The sequence below is a fragment of the Triturus cristatus genome, chromosome 9 (genome assembly GCF_964204655.1).
Source record: "Triturus cristatus chromosome 9, aTriCri1.1, whole genome shotgun sequence".
Taxonomy (NCBI): Eukaryota; Metazoa; Chordata; class Amphibia; order Caudata; family Salamandridae; genus Triturus; species Triturus cristatus.
In genome coordinates, this window is record NC_140592.1 from 950,713,763 (window position 1) to 950,735,697 (window position 21,935).

General features: G+C 44.9%; 1 protein-coding gene across 2 annotated transcripts in view; it reads right to left on the minus strand.

Annotated features, from left to right (window-relative positions):
* Positions 1–21,935, minus strand: part of TTC8 (tetratricopeptide repeat domain 8) — a 357,649-nt gene that overhangs the window by 263,437 nt on the left and 72,277 nt on the right. For both annotated transcript variants that reach the window (XM_085626573.1, XM_085626572.1), the window contains 2 exons: positions 21,526–21,646; positions 11,877–11,940 (listed from right to left, as the gene is read on the minus strand). In XM_085626573.1, the coding sequence (XP_085482699.1) occupies positions 11,877–11,940; positions 21,526–21,646 (185 nt within the window). The remainder of the gene's footprint in view (positions 1–11,876; positions 11,941–21,525; positions 21,647–21,935) is intronic.

A 21,935-nucleotide genomic window follows, 5' to 3' on the forward strand; every position in this document is an offset into this window, starting at 1 on the left:
CCCCCTCTTCTCCTCCCCCCCCCCTCCCCTCCCTCACGATCGGCCACTCGCCGCGCTCCCCGGGCGGCCGGCTACGCCCTGCTGGACAGCCCCTCTCTCCTCACACATTGCTGCACACGGATCTCCACTTTTTCCCCCCCCCCCCTCACCCTTCTACTTCTGGCCACTACCCGAGTTCTCGACCCTGACCTTGATCCCTAAATGTTTACGTTGCACACCCGGGACACAACTCGGCGACTGACTACGCTCCCTAGCAAAGCATGTGTTCCATCATAGCAACGGCCGCCACGCGCACCCTTGCGAACTACGCTGCAACCTCCTTGACGCGCTTCACCCCACGCTACACGCGGGCCACCGGGACTCTGATGTCCACACATCAGGGCGCTTGACGGACAACCCAGCACCCAGCACACATCCCTCTGCGAGCCCAGGAGCTAGCTGACAATGATGCGCAGCGGGCGGATACGAAGCGCCCCCCTCACACGCGGACAATGCGCTTTCGCTGAGAAACAACGCGACACATATCAGAAAAGCACCACCGATTCGCTTACACGCAATGTACACACCTGAATTCTCTATCTAGGTACAACTGAGCTCCGCCGCCGGACCTCCGGGTTGTCGGCTACACGGCTGTGTTTAAACATTTGACTGTATGTGCCCGAACATTGCTGACCTGGTGCTCTGTCGCAGAATTGTACATTGCCAATCGATGCAACTATGGTTAATAAAAGTTCTCAAAAAAAAAAAATGAGTGATAACATATGTGAGGCCATGAGAAGAGCATGGCAGGGGCGCAAGTCACCCAACGCTTAAATATGACATCATTTTAACTTTTGGTTTTTTCAGCGAACACACACCCACACACACACATACATAAATATACACACACACACACATATACATATATTCTCAAACACGACTATATTCACAGAAAAAACAAAGGTTAGTGTCAATCTAGCATTCTAGTTAGGTATGATAATAAGATCTTAACTTATGTTAAACTAAGTACAGAAATTCACTTAAAATAGCAAAGGATAAAGTGAAATGAAACTAAGGATTAAAAAGGGAAAAGCCACTGAATTTCGCCAGTTATAGTTTAGTAAATGGACTATAACTTGCACCTAGTCATGCACTGCTTACGCCCTCAAAAATTACATAATTACTCATATGTTAAATCACATAGCAGGCTCTGCGTCGACTCACCCAGCGAGTAGCTAGCTCTTGCTGTGCATGGTCATTTGATATGCCATTTAATATTTGATATGCCCATTGTCATCGCCCCAAACTATATGAGGTAGAGCCCGCCATGCGGGTTGGGTCACTCACTAGTAATCCAGCTACCTGATTTTTAGTAGAAATGTACTGTACACAGGTTTTCATTGTCAACATTTGAAGAATTTAGTCACCCCAAAAGCAGATGTATTTTACTGGAAATTTTTCTTGAGGCGACAAAACATTCAGAAACCATCAGTACCTCAAGTCGTTACTAGGGGTCCCTCACTAGTCAAATACGAAAGCCTGGAAATGCATTGGGATTAGTAGGGCTATACAAGAAAAAATAGTGGTACTTAAATTATTTCAACGCCTCCTCAGGGGAAATAAGCTCTATATAAATGCAATTTGCTTTGTGTAAGGACTTGGAAAGACCAACACATCTGATATTCTTACAGTGCATACATATCTCCGAAACATGGACTGAACAAAGTGAAAAGCTGACTTTCATAAGTATGTGTGAAGTGCTAACAAGGTGTGAGCCTTTGTTTCCCCTCCGCTTCATTTGCATCAGGTGAGAGGCTCCTTACTGCTCCCAGCCAAGAAACTCAAACAAAAGGAGTCCTGATGACCCCTCACATTCGGCCTTTGTTGTTGTTGTTCTGCAATTCCGTCCATCAATTGTGTGTCTTTTGCTTTCTCACCCTAAGTGCGCCAGGTATGCCCAGACGTGGGTCCTGGGCTCACTGTGCCATTGGAATCAAGCTATCCTGTCTGAAGAGGGGTGAAATCCCGAAACCGGTCCTCGGATGCTGGTTTCCGGTCCAAGGAGGACCTGGCTTGGCAGTTCGGACTGGACTGTTCCCATGAGGCACAGGGTCAACACAGATTTGCATATGGCCAGGTCTAAACTGGGGTGGAATGGTGAGCAAAAGAATGATGGATTTAACCCAGATCTCTTGACTGGTGGTGAATGTTTTGATTTGTTCTGCATTTCGTCCATCAATTGTGTGTCTTTTGCTTTGTTGTGGGCCCAGCAGGAGTCTTAAATAAGAAAGCCACGTCCCCGCCTGCACGTTGTTGCTTGTTGAAGATGGAAAGCAGACAACGTGCAGACGCTGCTGAAAGTGTTCCGGTGTTTGGAAATTACACCAGGACGAGTTCAGCACATTATTCAGTGGGTCCCAACTTCTTGGCAGGGTGGACAGCGTACACCCTGTGAAAATAGTGGATGTAGGCCGTCCACCCTGGTGTACCTCCGACTCGTGCCTTGTCAAGCAGTTACTAGTTGTTCTACTCAAGTCAGATGCAAGAGTTTAAATAATCTTCACCAAGTTGAGGGATGGCTTAAATATATAGATCTGCCCACACGTTTCTGCTATTTCAATCATTTGTGCATGTTTTCCACAAACAAATACGACAGAGCTGGTTTATGATAATGAATCAGTGTTGCACATTTAAATAGATGTATTGATTTATTTTTTAATAACGAGGACACCCTATTCTACACATTCACTAGCACCGACTGGTATTTTCATGTGCCTCTTATCTAATTTTAGGAATGTATGTTTTAGGTGAATATAAACGTGTGACCAATCAAAATGCAGTCATTCAAAGTGACTGTATCAAATGACTGAAGAAACTGACCCACTGACATATCTTGTTTGCTGTGACGGGAAGGCGCATCATTTGAGTGACAGATGAAAACGCCGAAGTGTATGAAGATGGTTGACTGAAAGCCCCAATAGGAATATATTCTCATATGGATTTTTGGGGAAAACTGGAGGCTGGCAACTTTCAATAAATGTCTACTACTATGGAACACTTGTGATGACATTTTAGTATACATGTGTGCTAGTAGTCAGTGGTAAATTCAAGTGTCTTTAACCTTAACAAACTGGTTTTTGAGTGGCACTATAGAAGTGTATCAATATTCACAGTTGCTTATATTAAATCCCATGGACCTATGCTGTGACATGAAAAAGCAAAATATCAATATCTGCAGAGCAAAACAATAAGATAAAAATATTTGCGAAAATATATTTTATACTATATTATATTTATATATTTATACAAATCCAGAGTAAGTGCGCTCTCAGGAAAAAGGGAAATCGGGACAGAACAGCTGGTCAAAGCGATTTAATTACACGACGCTTTTCGACTACAGCCGTAGTCTTGGTCACATTTGTAAAAAATCCTAGGTCCTTACATATAGGGAGACAACAGGACACTGGATTTCCACACATCAGGATAAGGTTTCCTCTGGTGGACTCAATGCACTAGTCCCATCTGCTTTTTTGGTGTTCTAGATAGTGGCTTGGAAGGACGCAAATGAGGATTGCCCTTATTGTCTACCTTTTCCTCAATCCCAGGGATCTCATATTTTGTGGATGGAATTAGTATATCAGATGCTATGTATTTTCTATTTCTAAACTGAACTTGGGGTTCACAGCAAGTAGACGCAAATAAATAAATGAGTGACATTTTACCCCCTCTGAATGAAATATACAAGATTAGACAAGCAGCCACACCATTTATTTTGGGTCTAATTTGCAGGTGCTTCTTCAGCACTTGGAAGCTTAAAGAAAAGGCATTCCTTCTTCATTCCTCCTGTACAAAAAAAGCTAGTTCATCTTGGTCTTGAGCATCTAAAATCTGCTACCAGGCCTACAGTACACCCTTCCTGTAGTACCTCTACTGACACTGCTGGTTAGCCAATAGATGGGGTGTTCCTGTTACGCTCTAAGAGGGGAAGGCCAATTGCACAGACCTTGCTGCTGCCACAACAGGCATTAGGGCCTGGTAGAGAATGGAATTGGTGCGCCAACAGATAGGTACAGACTACACTGACCATCAGTTTTGTTAGTCATGGAGAAACTGAAGGCGGTTACCTCAAGGTGGTATGCACTATCCCAGCATAGTTTAGTCCGCTGCTAGGGGAAGTAGGTAAGGAGCAGATCAAGCGAATGAACCTTTAATACCTTATATATTTATTTGGCCACAGAAAATAGATGATCTCAAATAAATCCCAGAGGGTAGTTTGTGTCTTATTACTCCAACAGTGGCCTGATTCAGAAGGAGGAACAGATAAGGAGAGAGGAGGAAGGGAATCAATTTTTGTATTGATGGGGAACCTAACTTCTTGGCAAGAAAAAAAGAGTAAGGTGATGTTGTTTTCTTTTCAATCGACAATAAAATCTAAATAATATTTAAACCTGAATCAATTGACTGGCATTGTAGAGGGGGACAGGGCCTCCGTTCACTTTTCAAGACCTGAGCAGTATGTTTGTTTTACCCAGTGTGGTTATTTCTCATGATTTAATTTGCAACTGCTTTGTCACTGTTACTCAATGAAGTGTTCGCAGTATTGAAGTAGCATGTTCTTATTTGTTTAAGTCATTTGTCCTTAAAATTTTGAAACTCTGTTGTTTGTCTCGTCGTTTCTGACCGGACACAGCTATATACATTTGCATGAAATGCAGTCGCAGGCATTTACCACAGACATCAGGTGCTGAAATGCCAGATTCTACTGCAATATTCATAGCAGTTTCAACAGAAAAAGAGCAACTGTAACAGTCTGCTACTATTTATAGTCACCTGATGGATCCTATTTCATGAAATCTATCCAGAAGAATAATCCCCCACACAGTGTTTAAGGATTTGAATAATTTCATCAAGAAAACGCACTGCAGCCATCTTTGTCAGACAGGAGCAAATGGTGGACCAAGGTCACTGACAGCTGAATAGAGGTGTGCCTATCTTCACAGAAATCAGTCTCCACCCTTCTGTAGTGTGTCTGGAGCCAGGTCAGGGAAAGGCAGGGTCTTATACACTACAGAGACTTTCCTTTTAAGTCTGCCTACTTCAAAGGCAGATACTGGTATAAGTACTGGACTGTGACACCATCACTTCAGAATACTTCTGGACTAAAGGACATTCGGCCAGGAAGAAGAGCAGGATGCTGTAGAAGGGACTGACACTCTGCTGGTTTATTTGTTGTGCTGGCCAGCTGATTGCTGCTTCTGTCCTGGGAGTGAAAGGACTGGACTTTGCTTTCTACATCCTGATTCCAAGGTTCTCCAAGGGCTTGTGTGTGCCTGCCGCCTGTTAAGAAGTCTCAGGACCATCAAAGACTTTACCTACCAGAGCCTGGGCTCTTCTGCTGAGAGTCCTGACTTGCCAAGTGGTGCCAAATCCAGTCCTTCGGCTCTTGAAAGTGGAATCTGGTGAACTGAAGGAGAAAAATCCACGCATCAACTCCCAGCGTCGGTTTTTAATCGACGCATCGCTACATCCTTCGAAGCATCGCCGCTGTCAGCACCGGAGCGTGGTTCCTCGATCGACGCATCCAGCTTTCCGTCACAGCGTGTCAGAAGAACCACCGCAGTGTGTGTTTCGAGCACCGAAGTCACCAAAGTCCGTGACGCACCACTCCAACGCATCACCTACTTCATCGCTGTGGAATCAACGCAGCAAGTCTGGATTTTTGACGCAGCTCCCCTGGGCGCCGATTTCTTCATCGACGTTTCCCAGCAATAAGGAACTGAGGCCGCATGTCTGGAGATCGATGTCACAGCTCAAGCCTCTTGTACCATCAAATGGCCCCACTGTTAGTCAGGGGTAGCAATGCCTGCTCTTCAGAGATAGAGAACGTTTTGCAAGATTCCCTTGCCATGCTAAAGAAGGACACGGATTTATACACGCTCCCTTAAGGGACTGAAAAAGGACAGGCATTTATACACGCTCCCTTAAGGGTATAAATGCAGGCCAGCAGATGGACCCAGTGCTTGGCTTCCGGAAACTTCACCCTTGAGACCACGCCCACTTCCTGTTCCTTCGTGGAGATCATCCTTGCTGTGGCTGAAACCTGTTTTTCTGTGGAGGTATTAAATCCTATTTCTTTTTGGCTGCCAATCCTTTTTGTTCCTTTTCTTTTGCCAGCTGGCACGCTACTGCTCCCTGATTCTTTTTGTGGATGGAGCGTTTGCCTGTTATTGCGCAGTAGCATTTAATGAGCAGCACCTATTTTTTTATTTGAGCAGTGTGTGACTCCGCGGCAGCGTTTGAAGGTAATTCGCAGCCGCGGCCTTTTTCTTTCTGCAACCGCGGTCGCGTATTTATCTAATGCGCGACCATGTTTATTACAGTAGCACCTCTCTGATTATTTTTTGGGCTTAAGCGCCAATTCATGAACATTCCTGGCCCCCAATATCAAGTGGCAACATTGGCTGAATAAACGCCCCCGAAATAAAAGGCCTTTTGGGAAATTGAACCATACTCCAGCTTTTTATTTTGTGCCAAAGTCCCTATGTTTGGAAATCTCCATATGTTCTCAGTAATAGACTGTGAATGCTCTTAAGAGGCCTACGAATTTGTAAAGTCAGACTTTTTGTGGAACTTACGCCTTTAAACATGTTTGGACATTGAAAGCAAACCTTTTTGAATTTATCTGCTTCTTCTTCTTCGGATCTTCTGCGGACTGTGAAGGAAATAACTGATGTGCCTGATTTACCTTGTTCTTCGAATCACTTACACAGTTCATACGTTCCTTATCAAATCTGGCTGGTAAGTGGAACGACTGTCTCTGCGGGACAGGCATAATATCCTTACGAAGTTTTTGAGATTTACATAAGGGGATAGAATTTCATTTGGGGCATTTCTTGTTTTCTCTCCTAGGACACTCACTCTGAATTCGCTTTCCTTGAACCTTTTGGGGATTCAGAAGAGGCTACCTGGGTTGGATATCATTCCCCGCATCTCCCTGGGCTAGCCTTCCTGTATGAAAGAATCTCTTTTCCATATCAGGGGGGCTGTATTTGGGGAGTGTGGAGAGCTCTCTTCGTTCCCGTGGACTGGGCATCACTTCAGGTCAGTGGATTTGGCGACAATCGACGCATTAGCTCGCCTAACGCTAAGGAACAGACACATCACCTGCCCTGACAGTAAGGAACCAAAGCATCACCTCCCCTGCAGTAAGGAACCGATGCATCAACTCCCCTGGTAGTTAGCAACCAACGCATCGCTGTGCTTTACAGCTTCTCACCTTCCAAGCTCCTGTTTGCGTCTTTGATTTTGACGCATCCCAGGTACGTTGTGCCAAAAGAGATGCATCCATAGTTTTGTATGAACTGAACTGATTTAAAACTCTTTAAAGTGATATCTTTACTTATGTATGGTGGATTTTTGTTGTTGTTTTAATCTTGGTTTATTCAGATAAATATTGGTTGTTTTTCTAAACTGGTGTGGACTAATTTTGTAGAGTTTTCACTCTGTTACTGCGTGTGTATGCATGTACAAATGCTTTACATATTGCCTCTGAGATAAACCTGACTACTCCTGCCAAGCTACCAAGGGGGTGAGCAGGGGTTATCTTAGCTGTGTGACTCCAGTGCTTAATTTGAGCCAGTGGTTTCTGGTGCTCAGCACCAGCACTTAATTGGTTTCCGGTGCTCATCACCGGCACGGAATTGGTTTCTGGTGCTCAGCACTGGCACTTAATTGTCAACACTGTACTTAGGACAGTCTGCCACATGGTGGTGCTGCTCATCTAATTTAGAGAAGAGCAGAACAACAGTTGTTTATGAATGCAATATACATTAAAAATTACTAATACCTGCCTCCCCAGCCACTCCTTCTGCTTTCGTGAGCTGGAATAATCTGAACTGTTGCACTTGCAGGCAAGAGAGATGGATAGTAGTTGTTTTGGTAGCAATGACAGGGGTGATGGGTGATGCAAGCTGCAGCAACCTCCTGGTCAGGGCCCTGGCACTTATCATTTTACAAAATTAAGCACTGTGTGACTCCCTTGTTGTTAAATAGTAGTTTTTTTGTATGAATTCACTGACATTGACGAAGGCCAGGAGGCTGAAACACGTTTGTCAGTATGACTGTGTTTGCGTTTATTTAAAAATAAATCACCTTTGAAAATTACAGCCGGAGTGCGCAGCGTTTCAGAACTGTGTTTCCCATGTTACGCAAGTTCGTCCTCGCGGCTCCTGCACCCTCTGTGCTGAGAGCGGGGGAATTGGCGAACAAAGTGTACGGAGAAAATGTTTTGCTCCACTGTGATCAAAGAGCCAGTGACTGGAATTATTGGGGAGTTGTTGAAACAGTCCCGCCCAGAAGCGTAGCCCAGTGAGCAAGAAAAAACACAGAGACGTGGCCGGACCAGAGACGAGTGAGAGCGTCTACGAGAAGACCGTCCCAGTGAGCTTTCTTAAACTGTTAAAATTCCAAGAACATAACAAAATGCTTCTACAAATTGTGTCATTCTGCCTGTACAATAACATCTTCCTCTTTTCAGGACAACTGTATTTACAGACACAGGGGACCGCCATGGGCACGCGATTCGCCCCCAGCTAAGCAAACCTTATCGTGGGCTGGTGGGAGAAGCACGTGGCCTGGGAGGAAGATAATGAATCCTGGTTAGATAAGAGAGCCCTGTGGATCAGGTATATAGATGACCTGTTTATTGTCTGGAGGGGTACTCGCACAGAGTCAGGCGACTACATCAGGATTTTGAATGATAATGAGTTCAATCTCAGGTTCACGAGTAACATCAGTGAAAGTGAAGTCCTGTTTTTAGATCTTTTAGTATTTGTGCCAGTTAACAGGCTGTGTATTAAGCTCTACATTAAACCTATGACAGGAAACACAGTTCTACATTCCTGGAGTCAGTACCCACGAAAATTAATCAACAGCATACATTACGGGGAGCTCTTAAGACTCAAAACGGAACTGTTCCCGCCCAGAGGACTACCATGAAGCTGAAAGAGTCCCTGATGAGATTCTCGAGAAGGGGCGAGGGGCTATAGCAAAAGGTTATTGCTTGGAGCAGTTGATAAGGTCAAAACCAAGGATAGGCAGGAGTTATTAGCAGGCAGACACCCCATTGGCATGGAAATCGAAAATTACCAGTCCAAAGTTAGGTCTATTTTAACTTTTTCTGCAGAGTCACAGAAGATCAGGGACCTGATTCCGAAGAACTGGAATATCCTCCAAACAGATGCCAGAATAGGCCAACTGATATCCGACAAACCGGATGTTACATTTAGGAGGAGTGCCTCTTTGAAGGATATTCTAGTACAGAGCCATTTCGAAGATAAACCCTGCAATAAATCCATTATTACAGGTTTTTTCCTGTGCACTACCTGCAAAGCGTGTAAAAATTGTAAAGAGCTAAAGGACTATGAAGTGCCAGGAAAGAAAGAGAGGAGGCCAATAAACAAGCTGCTAAATTGCAATTCCAATTTCGTGGTGTATTGCTTACTCTGTCCATGTGGACTGCAATACGATACACCCCGCGATAAAGCGAATCCTCGAACACAAGAGGACGATCACCAACTAGGACAAACCTACCCTGTCGCAAGACATTTCTCCAGGTTACATGAAGCCAGGAGTGATACATAGGTATACTATTGTATTGACCAGTTCCCGGTGAGAGAAAGAGGGAATGACAGGATCAAACTCCTGAGGCTGCTAGAGGCCAAATATATAGTCGATTTGGGCACCCATGTTCCGTGGGGGTTGAGTTGTGAAGAAAAACTGTGGTCTTACATTGGGTAGAATTAAAAATCAGATAAAACTGTGAACCATCTACTCTAGTTCTAGTAATTCTCTAATGATTTCTCATGAGATATTGTTCGATAATCACAGGCTGTTCCATGATGGGTGAACTAGGCTCATACAGAGCTTGATTATGTCTCAAATACCATGTGAGGTAATGGTGCAAGGAATAATGGAATCTGATTGAAGGTGTATAGTCCAAACATTTGTTTATTAATTACTATAATGAAATTATATTTAAGGGCTATGATTTGTTCCTTCAGGATGATGCATAGCATTTGTTACAACCTGAATTCCGTTTCACAGTAATTCTGCGTACCACGTCTTGGTTTCGCTGTAAATATTCGAAAACACTTGGAGAAATATGAATGCCATTGAATATTATATATTTTCTCATGCAACTTGGATAGTGTCAAAATGGCCGACAGTTTTCCTTAGTGGGTGGTCGAACTATCAAGTCCCCCTTTCTATTTTCTTTTTCTGCTGTGATCCAATGAAATTAATTGTTGTTAAATAGTAGCTTTTTGCATGAATTCACTGACATTGACGAAGGTCAGGAGGCTGAAACGCGTTGGTCAGTATGACCGTGTTTGGGTTTATTTAAAAATAAATCACCTTTGAAAATTACGGCCGGAGTGTGCAGCGTTTCTGAACTGTGTTTCCTACATGTAAATATATGGGGAAAAAACAAATGTGAAAATAACGTTATAGTTAGGTGAATTTGTCAGTGACAAAACACAGAAATTCACCAGTTATAGTTAGCAGAACTAACTATAACTTGCGCCCCCGCCATGCACTGCTTATGACCTCACTCATGAAATCACTCATGACATGCTCTATGACATCTTTTATGCCATTTCAAATGACATATTTGATAATATAGTATAAAAAAAAAAACTTCTGACAGGGATGTTTGCTACTCACGGTCTTATTAGCTTACAGTGGAATTACTTCATTTGTTAAATTAGTTGAGCTTTTATTAAATATAAGGCCTAACAAGAGAAACAAATAAATGGCCCAGGCTACAGAGCCAAAGAATGTGTAGAGACCAGAAGGATGTTACTTATATCAGAACCTGATGTTGCATTTGTCTGCCCAAGATGCTCCACAAAGCTAGCTACAGCTTACATGTGGGCAAATAGCTAAGTATTGTCCCATATGACCATGCCTAATCGAACAATGCATATTAGAATAGCCTACACCGTATGCTTCAGAGGTGTACATTGTTTAGATTAGAGGCATTTTAATTTCTGTATGTGGCAGTAATATTTCTGTATAATGTTACCCACAATGATAGGCAAGCTATTCCTTTATGTATAGATATCTGAACTTTACAGGTGTAGTTTATATGCTGTTATGTGCAGATTATACAATATTAAGAGAAATGGTAATATCAATCCAACTCAAACGCATGCTCCATGAACAGCTTCTGCTGTGTAATACAGTGAATGATCTGATATAGCATAGCTTTAACAAACTAATATTTTTGTTTGTTTATTCTTCTCCTTCTTCCCTATAGAGATCACACAGGAATATATTGTTAATAAATTTGCAATAGGTTTCGATCAAATTATCCTAGCATCTGCAACCAAGTAGTCATCTAATGCTTGGTATGTAGTGAAAGTTTACCTTTGACTGTAAAAACCAACTATCTCTTTGTGCAAGAACTGGATTCTTGTTTTGGTGCCCGATTGTTATAGAGTTTCGGCCTGCATCCTGCTTACCTGTGTTAGGCACTGCCCTGCTGCTAACTTAAACCAGCAGGAAATACGTAAAAACAAAGAAGTAAAGTGGCTTAGAAGATTGTTGCCCAATCTGCTCCCAAAAATGGCAGAGTATTCAAATGAATAACATGGTAACATCAGTAATGCCTAGGAGCAATTTCGCTTTTATAGAGACTACAACGCAAATTTATGCTAGAACTAGAGTCAACATACATTAGTGACACAAACATAGAATTGAATACTTGCATGCAAAACTGCATTCAGAGCCTAAATACAAAACTTGTTGGTGTCACTTTTGTACAGCAATTCCTACACCATAAATCCGTTTATTAAAAAGCATTGAGTAATTGATAGCAAAAAGGCCAGTGCTCATACCTCACAGCTGGACTGGGCCCACCCACTTGTCCAGTGACAGGGAGCTTTAGGGAAGTTCCAGGACCTACAAAAAAAAAAAAGAAGACACACAAAGCAGTGTTTGAGAATTAATCCAATGCACCAATGTTTGCTGTCGTGTTTTAGAAGCGTATTCCCTTAGAGCAGCACAATATCCATGCGCAATTAAATCACTCTGCGTTCACGGTAAAAGGCTGTACAATGCACCACAACAGACGTTTTTGAAAAACAGTACAATTATATTCATCTACAACACAGTGCTAGATGGGCATTATATATATATATATATATATATATTTTCACTGAAATAACCAAAGGTTATAGGGATGTCATAGTTGGGTAACAGAATTAAAAAACCCTTAGAAGTTCAGTAAAAAACAAAGGTTACAGGGACGTTATAGTTCGGTTCATATTTTACACACATAAAAGCATAGAAATTTAGCAGTCATAGTTGTAGTTATGTCAAGAAACCATAACTCGTTCCCTATGGTAACTAGAACTCGTCCCCCTGCCATGCACAGTTTTCTCATCAATATTTTATTGCAAATGTTGCAGTGATATTAACAATAATGTCATAGAAGATGTCATGGCTGATGTAATATGTGGGATAATTAGCAGTGCACAGCACATGTCTCAATCTCAATCTCAATCTCTATATCTCTCTCAATCTCAATAGCTCTCTCGCTCTCCCTCCCTCCCTCCCCCTCTCTCCGCCTCTCTTCCCCTCTCTCCCCCTCGCTCTCCCTCTCTCTCTCCCTCTCTCCCTTCCTTCCTCCCTCCCTCCCTCCCTACAAATATAAAACCATTGGGTGGTTATAGTTAGGACAAAGTTTAAACAGGAAAAGCATTTTTTGTTTTATTAATAACTTTGGCACCATTTAGCAAATCATCACAGAAAAAAAAATGTTCTTTCCCCCTCAGCTCCTTCCTGCTAAGATGAGGAGCGGGTCCCGGAACACGATTTCCCCATTCATTTCCCCATAGCAAATTTAGACAGAGCTAGAGGCCAAACCGTTAAACGGATTTACAGGAAATGTGGCAGAAAGCTAGATCTTGGTCCAGAAAGTGTGTTTTTTGTGGTTTGGTGTAAATCCATTCAGTAGTGTTTGAGAAATTAAGCCTAAAAAACGTTGCATATTTCACCCCACTAAGGATCTGCTGACCAGACAGACCTTAAGATAAGATCTAATTGGCTGACACCACATCAACAATCATGTGGCAGCAGCCAACTCAGGACTCAGTTCTGGAAAAAAAAGGTAAAAAATACATATAAGGGAGTAAGGAAGGGATGCCCTGGCCCCCTAGGACTTGGTGGGTGGAGGTTCCAGGACCCACATATTTCATCATCATCAACTTTATTTCAGTTCGAAGAACCATAAAAGCAAAGAAGAGCAAATACAATACTATTAAAAAAAAAAAATACATTATAAAAATCAATTTGCTGCGATACAGTTGAATAGACTGATATAAGTTTGAATTCAGATTGCATCCTTTAGCACAAACAATTAGTGGACCCAGTAGAGTACCCCCCCCAATAAAATATATGCATACTAAAAACAAGATTCCAGATAACTCAGGACATGTTCTATGACATCATTAATAATATCACTGTAGCCCAGAGGGGTGGGCCAAGACGGTGAGCGAGTAGGACGTGTCTTGCTCTCCCTCCGGCCCGACCTTGGCCAAGCCTTATAAAACCCCAGCATTTTCGCTTGCTACAGCCCTGATGAAGCTCTGGGAGGCCTCGCGACGTCCCCGCACTGACAGGTGACGGAGGGCGGTCTTCTTTTTATCCCAAATAGCACAGAGGAGCTTAGGCCTGGTACTGGGGCCTGGACCACGAGAGGAGGTACAAACAGGGAGTAGATAAGGGCTCTGATTTGGAGCCCACTGGCCCGGAGATTGGTGCTGCCCCGGTCCCTGCTGTGCTGGGAGGAGCCCTGAGTTGACGTAGGGACCGAGGACACCGGCATGTCCCGGAGGTGTCGCTGTGCCCACAACCATAAGCTGCAGCAAAGACGAGAGGTGGGAGCTCTGCTGGGTCCTGTCTTCCTGAAGGGTGAGACCAAAAGCTGCAACGTCACTGGTCTTCAGGATTGCCGTGTGCCTGGCAGAGGTGTTGGCAAGAAACAGGGGGAGGGGAGCACTCACAGACCTACGGGCTCCCCTACCCGATGACCGGTGGGTGCAGTGGAGTTTCGGAAACAGGCAGAGAGAGAAAAGGCCTGGCCGCGAGACAGAGGAGAGAGCGGTGAGCATGAAACACACCGTGGCTTGAGTAAGCCTGAGCCCTTGGTTGGGGCAGACTGGTCCTTCATTGGGGGCCATAATGTGTGCTGAGGCCCGCGTCTCTTTTGCGACCTGGCCGCCCTCCCTGACGACCAGTGGGTGCGGTGGATCTTTTGGAACGGGCAGAAAGAGAAAAGGCCCAGCCGCGAGACAGAGGTTTGAGCGGTGGTCCTGGAAACGCACCAGGGTTTGAGAGAGCCAGAGCCCACAGACAGGGTGGACAGTTCCTCCCTTTAAGGCTGTACTGTATGTCTAGGCCCCAGTCTCCTTTGCGGCCTAGGGCTTTGACGTGGGGGCGGAGGGTGCGTGGGCCCTGGGATCCCAGGGTGGCACCGTAGAGATTTGGTGCGTTAGGGGCTGCGCTGCCCCACTGAGAGGGTCTGGGGTGGCATTTGCTCCATCAGCTGGACTGCCCTCGGGCCCTGGCCGTGGAATGCTTGAGCGCCTCCCGGAGGACTGAAAAGTGGTGGGTCACTCTCCTCTGGCCTGCTGATATCCTGAACTGAGTGTTAAATCCGGGGGGAGATCGGTCCCAGTTCATTGCTCGTTGAGGGAAAATGTATGGACGACTGATCACCTGAGTAGAAACTGGTAGATTGCGAAGGGCTCCCTTTTTTTCCTTCTTTTTTCTACGCATATTAAGAGGCACCCCCTCCCCCACCTACAGCAATGACATCTACACTCAATAAAAAAAAAAATCAAGCACCTTAAAAGATATGTTTGCAAAGGCATCCGTCCCTACGCTTGGAGACTAGTTGGCTGTACCTAGTTGGGCTGCATCACCGGAGATGGGAGATTCTGAAGCGCCAGTTACCCGCTCATATTGGGAGACTATTTTCTTTCCTGCTGGATGACCTTCAGGGGATCAAGAGAGACTTAGCGCAGGAGATACAGGCAGTTCTGGAGCAACACAAGACTACTACAGAGGAGGAAATGGAACAGTTACAGCAAGAAATCATCAACAGCTCGATCTTCAAGCGCTGACTGAGAATTTGGAGAACAGGTCCTGGAGAAATAACATCAGAATTAGGGGGGCCTCTTCGGGGTGCGGGGGGAGATGATGTTCGTAGCTATGTAATGGCTCTCTTTGTCCAAATTCTGAGGGACAAACAATCTAAGGACTTGCATCTAGACACAGTCCATCGGTGGGCCTACCTAGGTCAGGTGATTCTTACCCAATTGACATCTTGGCATGTGTGCACAACTTCCCCCTTATGGAAATGATATTACGCAAAACGAGAGACTCTCAGCTGGTGCAGTTTTGGGGCGATACACTACATTTATTTCAAGACTTATCTGCAATAACGCTCCAGAAACGGCAAGAGTTCAGGCCAGCGACGTCCTTTCTTAGAGGCAAAAGCATTCTATACTCCCCAGGCCACGCCTTTCGTATAATTTTTCGATGGGAAGGGAAGTTTTATCAGATTTAATCTCTCCGGGAGGCTACAGAACTGCTTAAGATCAAAAGTGATGGCTCTGCTTCAACAGATAGAACCGCTGCAGGGAGGAGAACTGTTAGACCTGGCATTTCTTGGCGTGATTACCCCTGACGTTTTGCCTCTACCGTCTCTATTTTTGATGCTTTGGGCACTTTGCCACTACTGATCAGTGTCAAAGTGCAAGTGCTCCCTGTATAAAGTATAATGGTAATTGGATGTCCATGATTGGTATGTTTGACTTACTAGTAAAGTCCCTAGTAAAGTTCACTATGTGTGCCAGGGCTGGTAATGCAAATGCTACTAGTGGGCCTGCAGCACTAATTGTGCCACCCACACCAGTAGCCTTAAAGAGGGAACTCAGGCCTGCCACTGCAGTGCCTGCGCGCAGTTTATTAAACTGCCATGTTGTTCTGACAAGTGCACCCACATGCCGGACCTTACCCTTCCCTTTCTATGCACATCAGATACCCCTATGGTAGGCCCAAGGTACCCCCTGGGCAGGGTGCAGTGCATGTGAAAGGTAGGACATGTAATAAGGTGTGTACCATAACCAGACAGTGAAATAACTTCCATTTCGTTTTTCACTGTGGAAAGGCCATCTTGCCCATAGGACAGAATGGGGAGGCTGTGTAATATGTTTCCCAGCCTATATTACCAAAGGCTTAAGATGGAGAGGTGAAGTTTAGTATGCCTGAACTTACAATGTAATAACACATCTTTTTATGAAGGTGGTTTTTGCATTGTGCATTTAGAAGCCACTCTTTTAGAAGTGGCTGGGTTTTTGTGCTCTAACATTTCTGTGTGTCTCTGCCTGGTTGTGGATTGACTGTCTGGATTTGAAAGCGATAGGATCTGGGGAATGTCTTGACCCAGGGGAGGAGGAGAGACAGCAACAGGCAGACCTGCATCTGGATAGGAATAGTCCCTAGAGGTGAAGAGGCTGGGTTGCTGCTATAAAACAATTGTCCCATCTCCTGCTGAGTGACTGAGAATCCAGACCCCCACTAATCAAAGGAAGAATGTGTGACTGGCACGGAGGCACCCAGAACTGGTTTGAACAGGGGTAAGTGTCCACCTGAACACAAAGACTTCAAAGCCATTGCGGGGTATAACTATGAGAGCTGAAGCCCCTGAACTTTGGAGAATGACTTGATCAAGATTGAACACGACTGGAGCTACTTCGTGGTCAAGAGGAACCTTTGCCAAGGAAGAAACAACTGAAGAGACTGAAAGAAAGGACTGTGTGTTCTGGGCTGGCCTGCAGTTTGCTGTTTTAACTAAGGAAAGGCTCAAGGGACTTTGCTGTGTGCTGTGTTCCCCTGATTGAAAGGACTTTGCTGTGCTGTGTCCTGAAGTAACTTATTCCCAAGGGCCCGAGGTGAGCTAGCTCCCTGTTGCGGAAACTCAGGAACAGCCTGAGACCCTCGTAAGAAGTGCCCTGTGATTGTGGGCACCTGGAGGCCTGTCTGCAGCCTGAGCCCTTCGTAAGGATCATCCTTTCATCATGTGCCTTGTTAACATGCACACCCGTAATCCAAGTGAGTCTCAGCGACGCTGTGTGCATGTGCTTTGTGCGGCCTGAGACCTTCGTGAGGATTGCCTGGTTATCGTGCACCCGGAGCTAAAGTGAGTCTCAGCGACGCTGTGTGCGTGTTCTTCGTGCGGGGTGCCCGGTGATTGCACCCCCGGAGCTCAAGTGGGTTTCAGCGATGCTGTGTGCATGTGCCCTGTGGCAGCCTGAGATCTTAGTAGCAGTAGCGGCCCGGACCGGCAGCCCCGGAGGAGCTGAGCCGCGGCCCGAGCCCACCGTTGCCCATTCACCAAGTTTGCATCAGAGGCTCAAGTCACTGGAAGAGGAGAGGAGAGTGAGGTCGAATCCCCCAGGTAACATGCGTCGACGCCTGGGGCGGGGTGCGGGCTCGGAGGGAGACGCTCTCTGTCCCTCTCTCATTCAGCAGGGCGAGCTTCTGCTTGTATCGCGGCCCGTATTGGCCAAGGGAGTGTTAGTGCCGAGGCCAGAGCGCGGAGCTGCACTTTTTGTTATACCATACCTGTGTTGGGGGCAACTGTTGACAGAGGCTGACTGCAAGTCTGCACGAGTGGCGGAGAGACCGCCTAAGGCACTGTGATCGGTGCTGGAGTGTATTACACATTGCATCATTTCTGCATAACTAACTACCTTATTAGTGTATTACGCATTGCATTATTCCTGCATAACAAACTACCTGGTTAGTGTACTACGCATGGCATTATTTCTACGTAACGAACTACCTGATTGTGGTATGACGCATTGCATTGTTTCTGCAGAACGAACTACCTGATTAGAGTATTACGCATTGCATTATTCCTGCATAACGGACTACCTGATTAGTGTACTACGCATTGCATTATGTCTGCATAACAAAGTACCTGGTTGTTGCGTTACGCATTGCATTATTTCTACATTGCAAAGTGCCTGATTCTAGCATTAAGAACTGCATAACATGGTATTAGGACTACAGTGGAATGTTTAGAGGTGCTCATTAATATCGCCAGAACTTGCAAGGGCTGGCTGGCCTAACAACCAGCCAGGAGGAATATTACACATACTCATATGTTGGATTTATATCGTGTGGTCTTATCGTATATCTTTTTATATGAAATGTATACTCGTTTTTACAAAGTTGTGTGGAGTCCATTTGTGGTGTCATCATTGGGTTGCTGTGAGGGTGGTTGCAAATACTTTACACATTTGCCTTTGTCGGGGGCAGGGGGAGTCGTTGAAGGGATCAATGACTACCATGGACCCTCTACATCTGCTGTCCACTGAAGTACTGCCAAAGATGTTCGGTGGCTGGTTACTTTCAGGGACGTTGTCTTTTTATCTGTTCATGTTTTTTGGGGGGTTTGTTGTTGCAAGGGCACTCACATAGATGACATTGCTACATCTTTAGCCAGGTGGGTCACTCCTATGAGCATTTCAAGCAGATCGGGTGGAGATGCTGGATAGTCAAAATACAGCATGACAAGCTTATGCCATTGGTATGCCTCATGATAATCTAAGGGTAGTCATTCTTAATGTTAACGGGCTAACAACCCCGTTAAAAGTAGGGCCATTCTCTTACTTAGAACAGATGAAATGAGATCTCGGCTTGCTTCAGGAAACGCATTTACTAACAAGGGATTGACACCAGCTTAAGACCAGGACTTTTCCACATCAGTATTTTAATTCCATGGCAAGTAAGTAGGGTGGGGTTGCAATATTGGTATCCAATATCCACGGTATCCAATATCCAAGGTAGGATAGGTTCCAAGGTTGCTGAAATCAGGGGCCCCCTCCTTGTTTACAGGATACATATAGGGTCACACACTCTTGTCTTGGGCTCTCTGTATGCCCCCCATGAAAAGCATAAACAGTTAATTTGTAGAGCTGTGGCAGACACATTGTCAGCGCAAGATCGATGGGTATTGATCGGGCGATAATGACTTCGTGTTTGGTAACGAAAAGGACCGTTCTGTTTCTAGAGAGGGTGGGGCGGAAGCAGTCTCTTCGGATGGGGTTCTCTGGTTGAGGGAGATGGGCTTGGCAGATTTGTCGCACAAGCGCAAGGGATTATACCTTTTATTCCCATGCCCTCAAGTCTAATGCCCGATTGTATTATTTCTTGGGGTCCTGTGAGGTTCAGGGGGCAGTTACATCAGTAGAAATTGACTCGAGGTCCCTTTCGTACCATTCCATAATTTCTCTGGACCCGAGGGTGCCTGGTATTGATGGCACGGTTCTGTCGTGGCAGTTGCAAGGAGACACTCCTTCATAGGCCCACTGTAGTAAAACAAATACATAAGGTAATATTGGATTATCTCAGTGTTAATGATAGCCCTGAGGTTTCAGTCATGATGGTTTCGGACACATTAAAAGCAGTCATCAGAGGCGAATCTATCGCTATAGCGGTGGCAGACATTACATTACGGAAAGAGAAACAAATACAACTCCAGGAACAGGTAAACGAGTTAGAACAGATTTACCAAAGCACTGGGGCCCTCAGAATATGGTACCAATTGGGAGCTACACTGAAACATCTAGCAGGTGTTGATCTTGACAAAGCAGAATACACTCTGCTTTGCCTTAAACATACCTTCTACGTGGGAGAGAATAAGTGAGGAAGATTGTTAGCCAACAAACTTCGAGCCCAACGCGAAGCTACGGGTGTTACATCTTTGTTTGCTTCTCGTTTCAGGGAATTCTGCGCTGATCTCTATTTGGCACCGGCCTTACTGTCAGAGAATCCAGCTCATTATTTGTGTCAAATGAATATTGCTAGCCTGAAGAAGGACCAGGGCTCAGGCTGGAACAACCAATTTGAATCGAACCAGTTATAACTGCTATCTCAAGACAGAAGCTCCTCAAAACCCCAAGCCAGGATGGCTTCTCTGCGCTGTTTTAGAAGACATTTGGTGCCCTGCTGGTTCCCCTCCTCCCCAGGGTCTTTAACTCCTTTACGGACCCCACCATGATCCCGATTCAGATGCTAGACGACTCTATTGTAGTCATCTCTAAGCCTCGCAAGGACACATGGCACAGTGGGTCATATAGGCAGATTTCCTTGCTTAACATTGATGTTAAGCTTTTCACGAGCGCTTTGGCGGCTCGTCTTTCCCCGTGGATGCCTGAATTTGTGGCCCCAGATAAGCCGGTTTTATCCCCTAGCGACAATGTGCGGATAACACGAAAAAATTCCTGCATCTCATAGAAAAGGCTCACCGATCCCAGAGGGAAGCTATGCCCTCCTCCGTCGATGCCGAGAAGCCATTTGACAGTGTTCGCTGGCCATATCTGACAGAAGTATTAACACATTTTGGCTTTGGAGAGAGATTTAGGGCCTGGGTGCTGAGCAATTATGGTCTGTGAGAGTTAATGGGAGAAACTATGCCCCATTTCCCATTCGGCAGTGCACATGGCAGGGATGTCCCTTACCATCCTTGCTTTTCGCACTCTATTTGGAGAAAGGCTCCTACGGCAGGAACAGGAAGCAGGCAGCCTCCCTCCCCTCTCCTAAGCCAATCACAATGATCCAATGGAGCGTTGTGATTGGTTAAGATGCCGCCCAGCCAAGGGCTGTAGGGGATTGCATGTTCTCCATGTAGGCTGCAATGCAGCCAACATGCGACTAACAAATCAGTTTGGAAAATGAAACAGATGACATTCCAAAAAGGTTGTGCAATCTTCATCTGTGAGATAAGACTGCATCAGCATCTCAAAGACATGCACTTCCGACAAAAAGACCGGGAGATAGACTGCAGGGCTGGTTGTGCTGCTGCTGTTACAGGGAAGAGGTGTGGCGCCGCGGCCAGGGCGACTGACGCTGGAATCTGGGGCTCACGGTTCGATCCGTGGCACCGGTGGCAGGTCAGCCCAGCACCATGCGATTCTGGGCAATAGCTTGCTTAATCTTCCCGACGGCCCCCAGCGCTGAGATGCCTTTGGGTAGCTATTCGCGCTTTACAAAGATTGGATTTACATTTATTTTTACATTTAAATCTGTAACGCTTCTTCATGACCTTTCTCACCAACCTGTGTCTGTATCTTCCTTGTTCTATATTTCATTGCTCATTCTTGCTCAAGCTCTCTCTCTTTCTACATCCCAGTATCGTTATATGTTTTCTCTCTACTTCTGACTTCAGTATATGGTGTAGCATTTCAGGTCATTTATAAGTGGCTCTCATTAACTTAAAACGATCTCTCACATTTACACACATCTTTTATAAAGAACAAATTTGAGTATGTTGTTAAGATATGGATATTGAAGAAAATAACAGCAATATACGAAAACAAAAAGTTTGGTTACATACACATTTCCAAAATGACGAGGATTTTATTATATTGTCATTAGTTGTAAAAACAAATTCTAGAATAAATTACTTACGTGCCACCTGGGCAATCGCGTTTTCATCAAGCATCATCTCCGCTATTCCCTCCTGATCTACATCCACCTCATCCACATAAACCATCTCGGTTAGGGCTCGTGTTTTTAAACTCCAAGCTGCCTGCGCGTGGGGCAAGATCAACGATGAAAAATGTTTGCATACAGTCAAACGTAAACTGTTTTCAGAGATGACTGACAGTATTGCATCTATCAATTCCCGGCTTTCATTGAGATTTGAAAACATGCTTTACTCTTTTGCCCCATTAGACATGCCTTTTGAAAGTTGGCTTCAGGTGAAAGTGAAGGTCTACCGTTCAATTAAAGTATTTACAAGTAACAGCATACTTCTAAAAAGAGCACTAGCCCGGACTTTGCACTCAATACTTTCACTCCTCAATAGAACGACATGC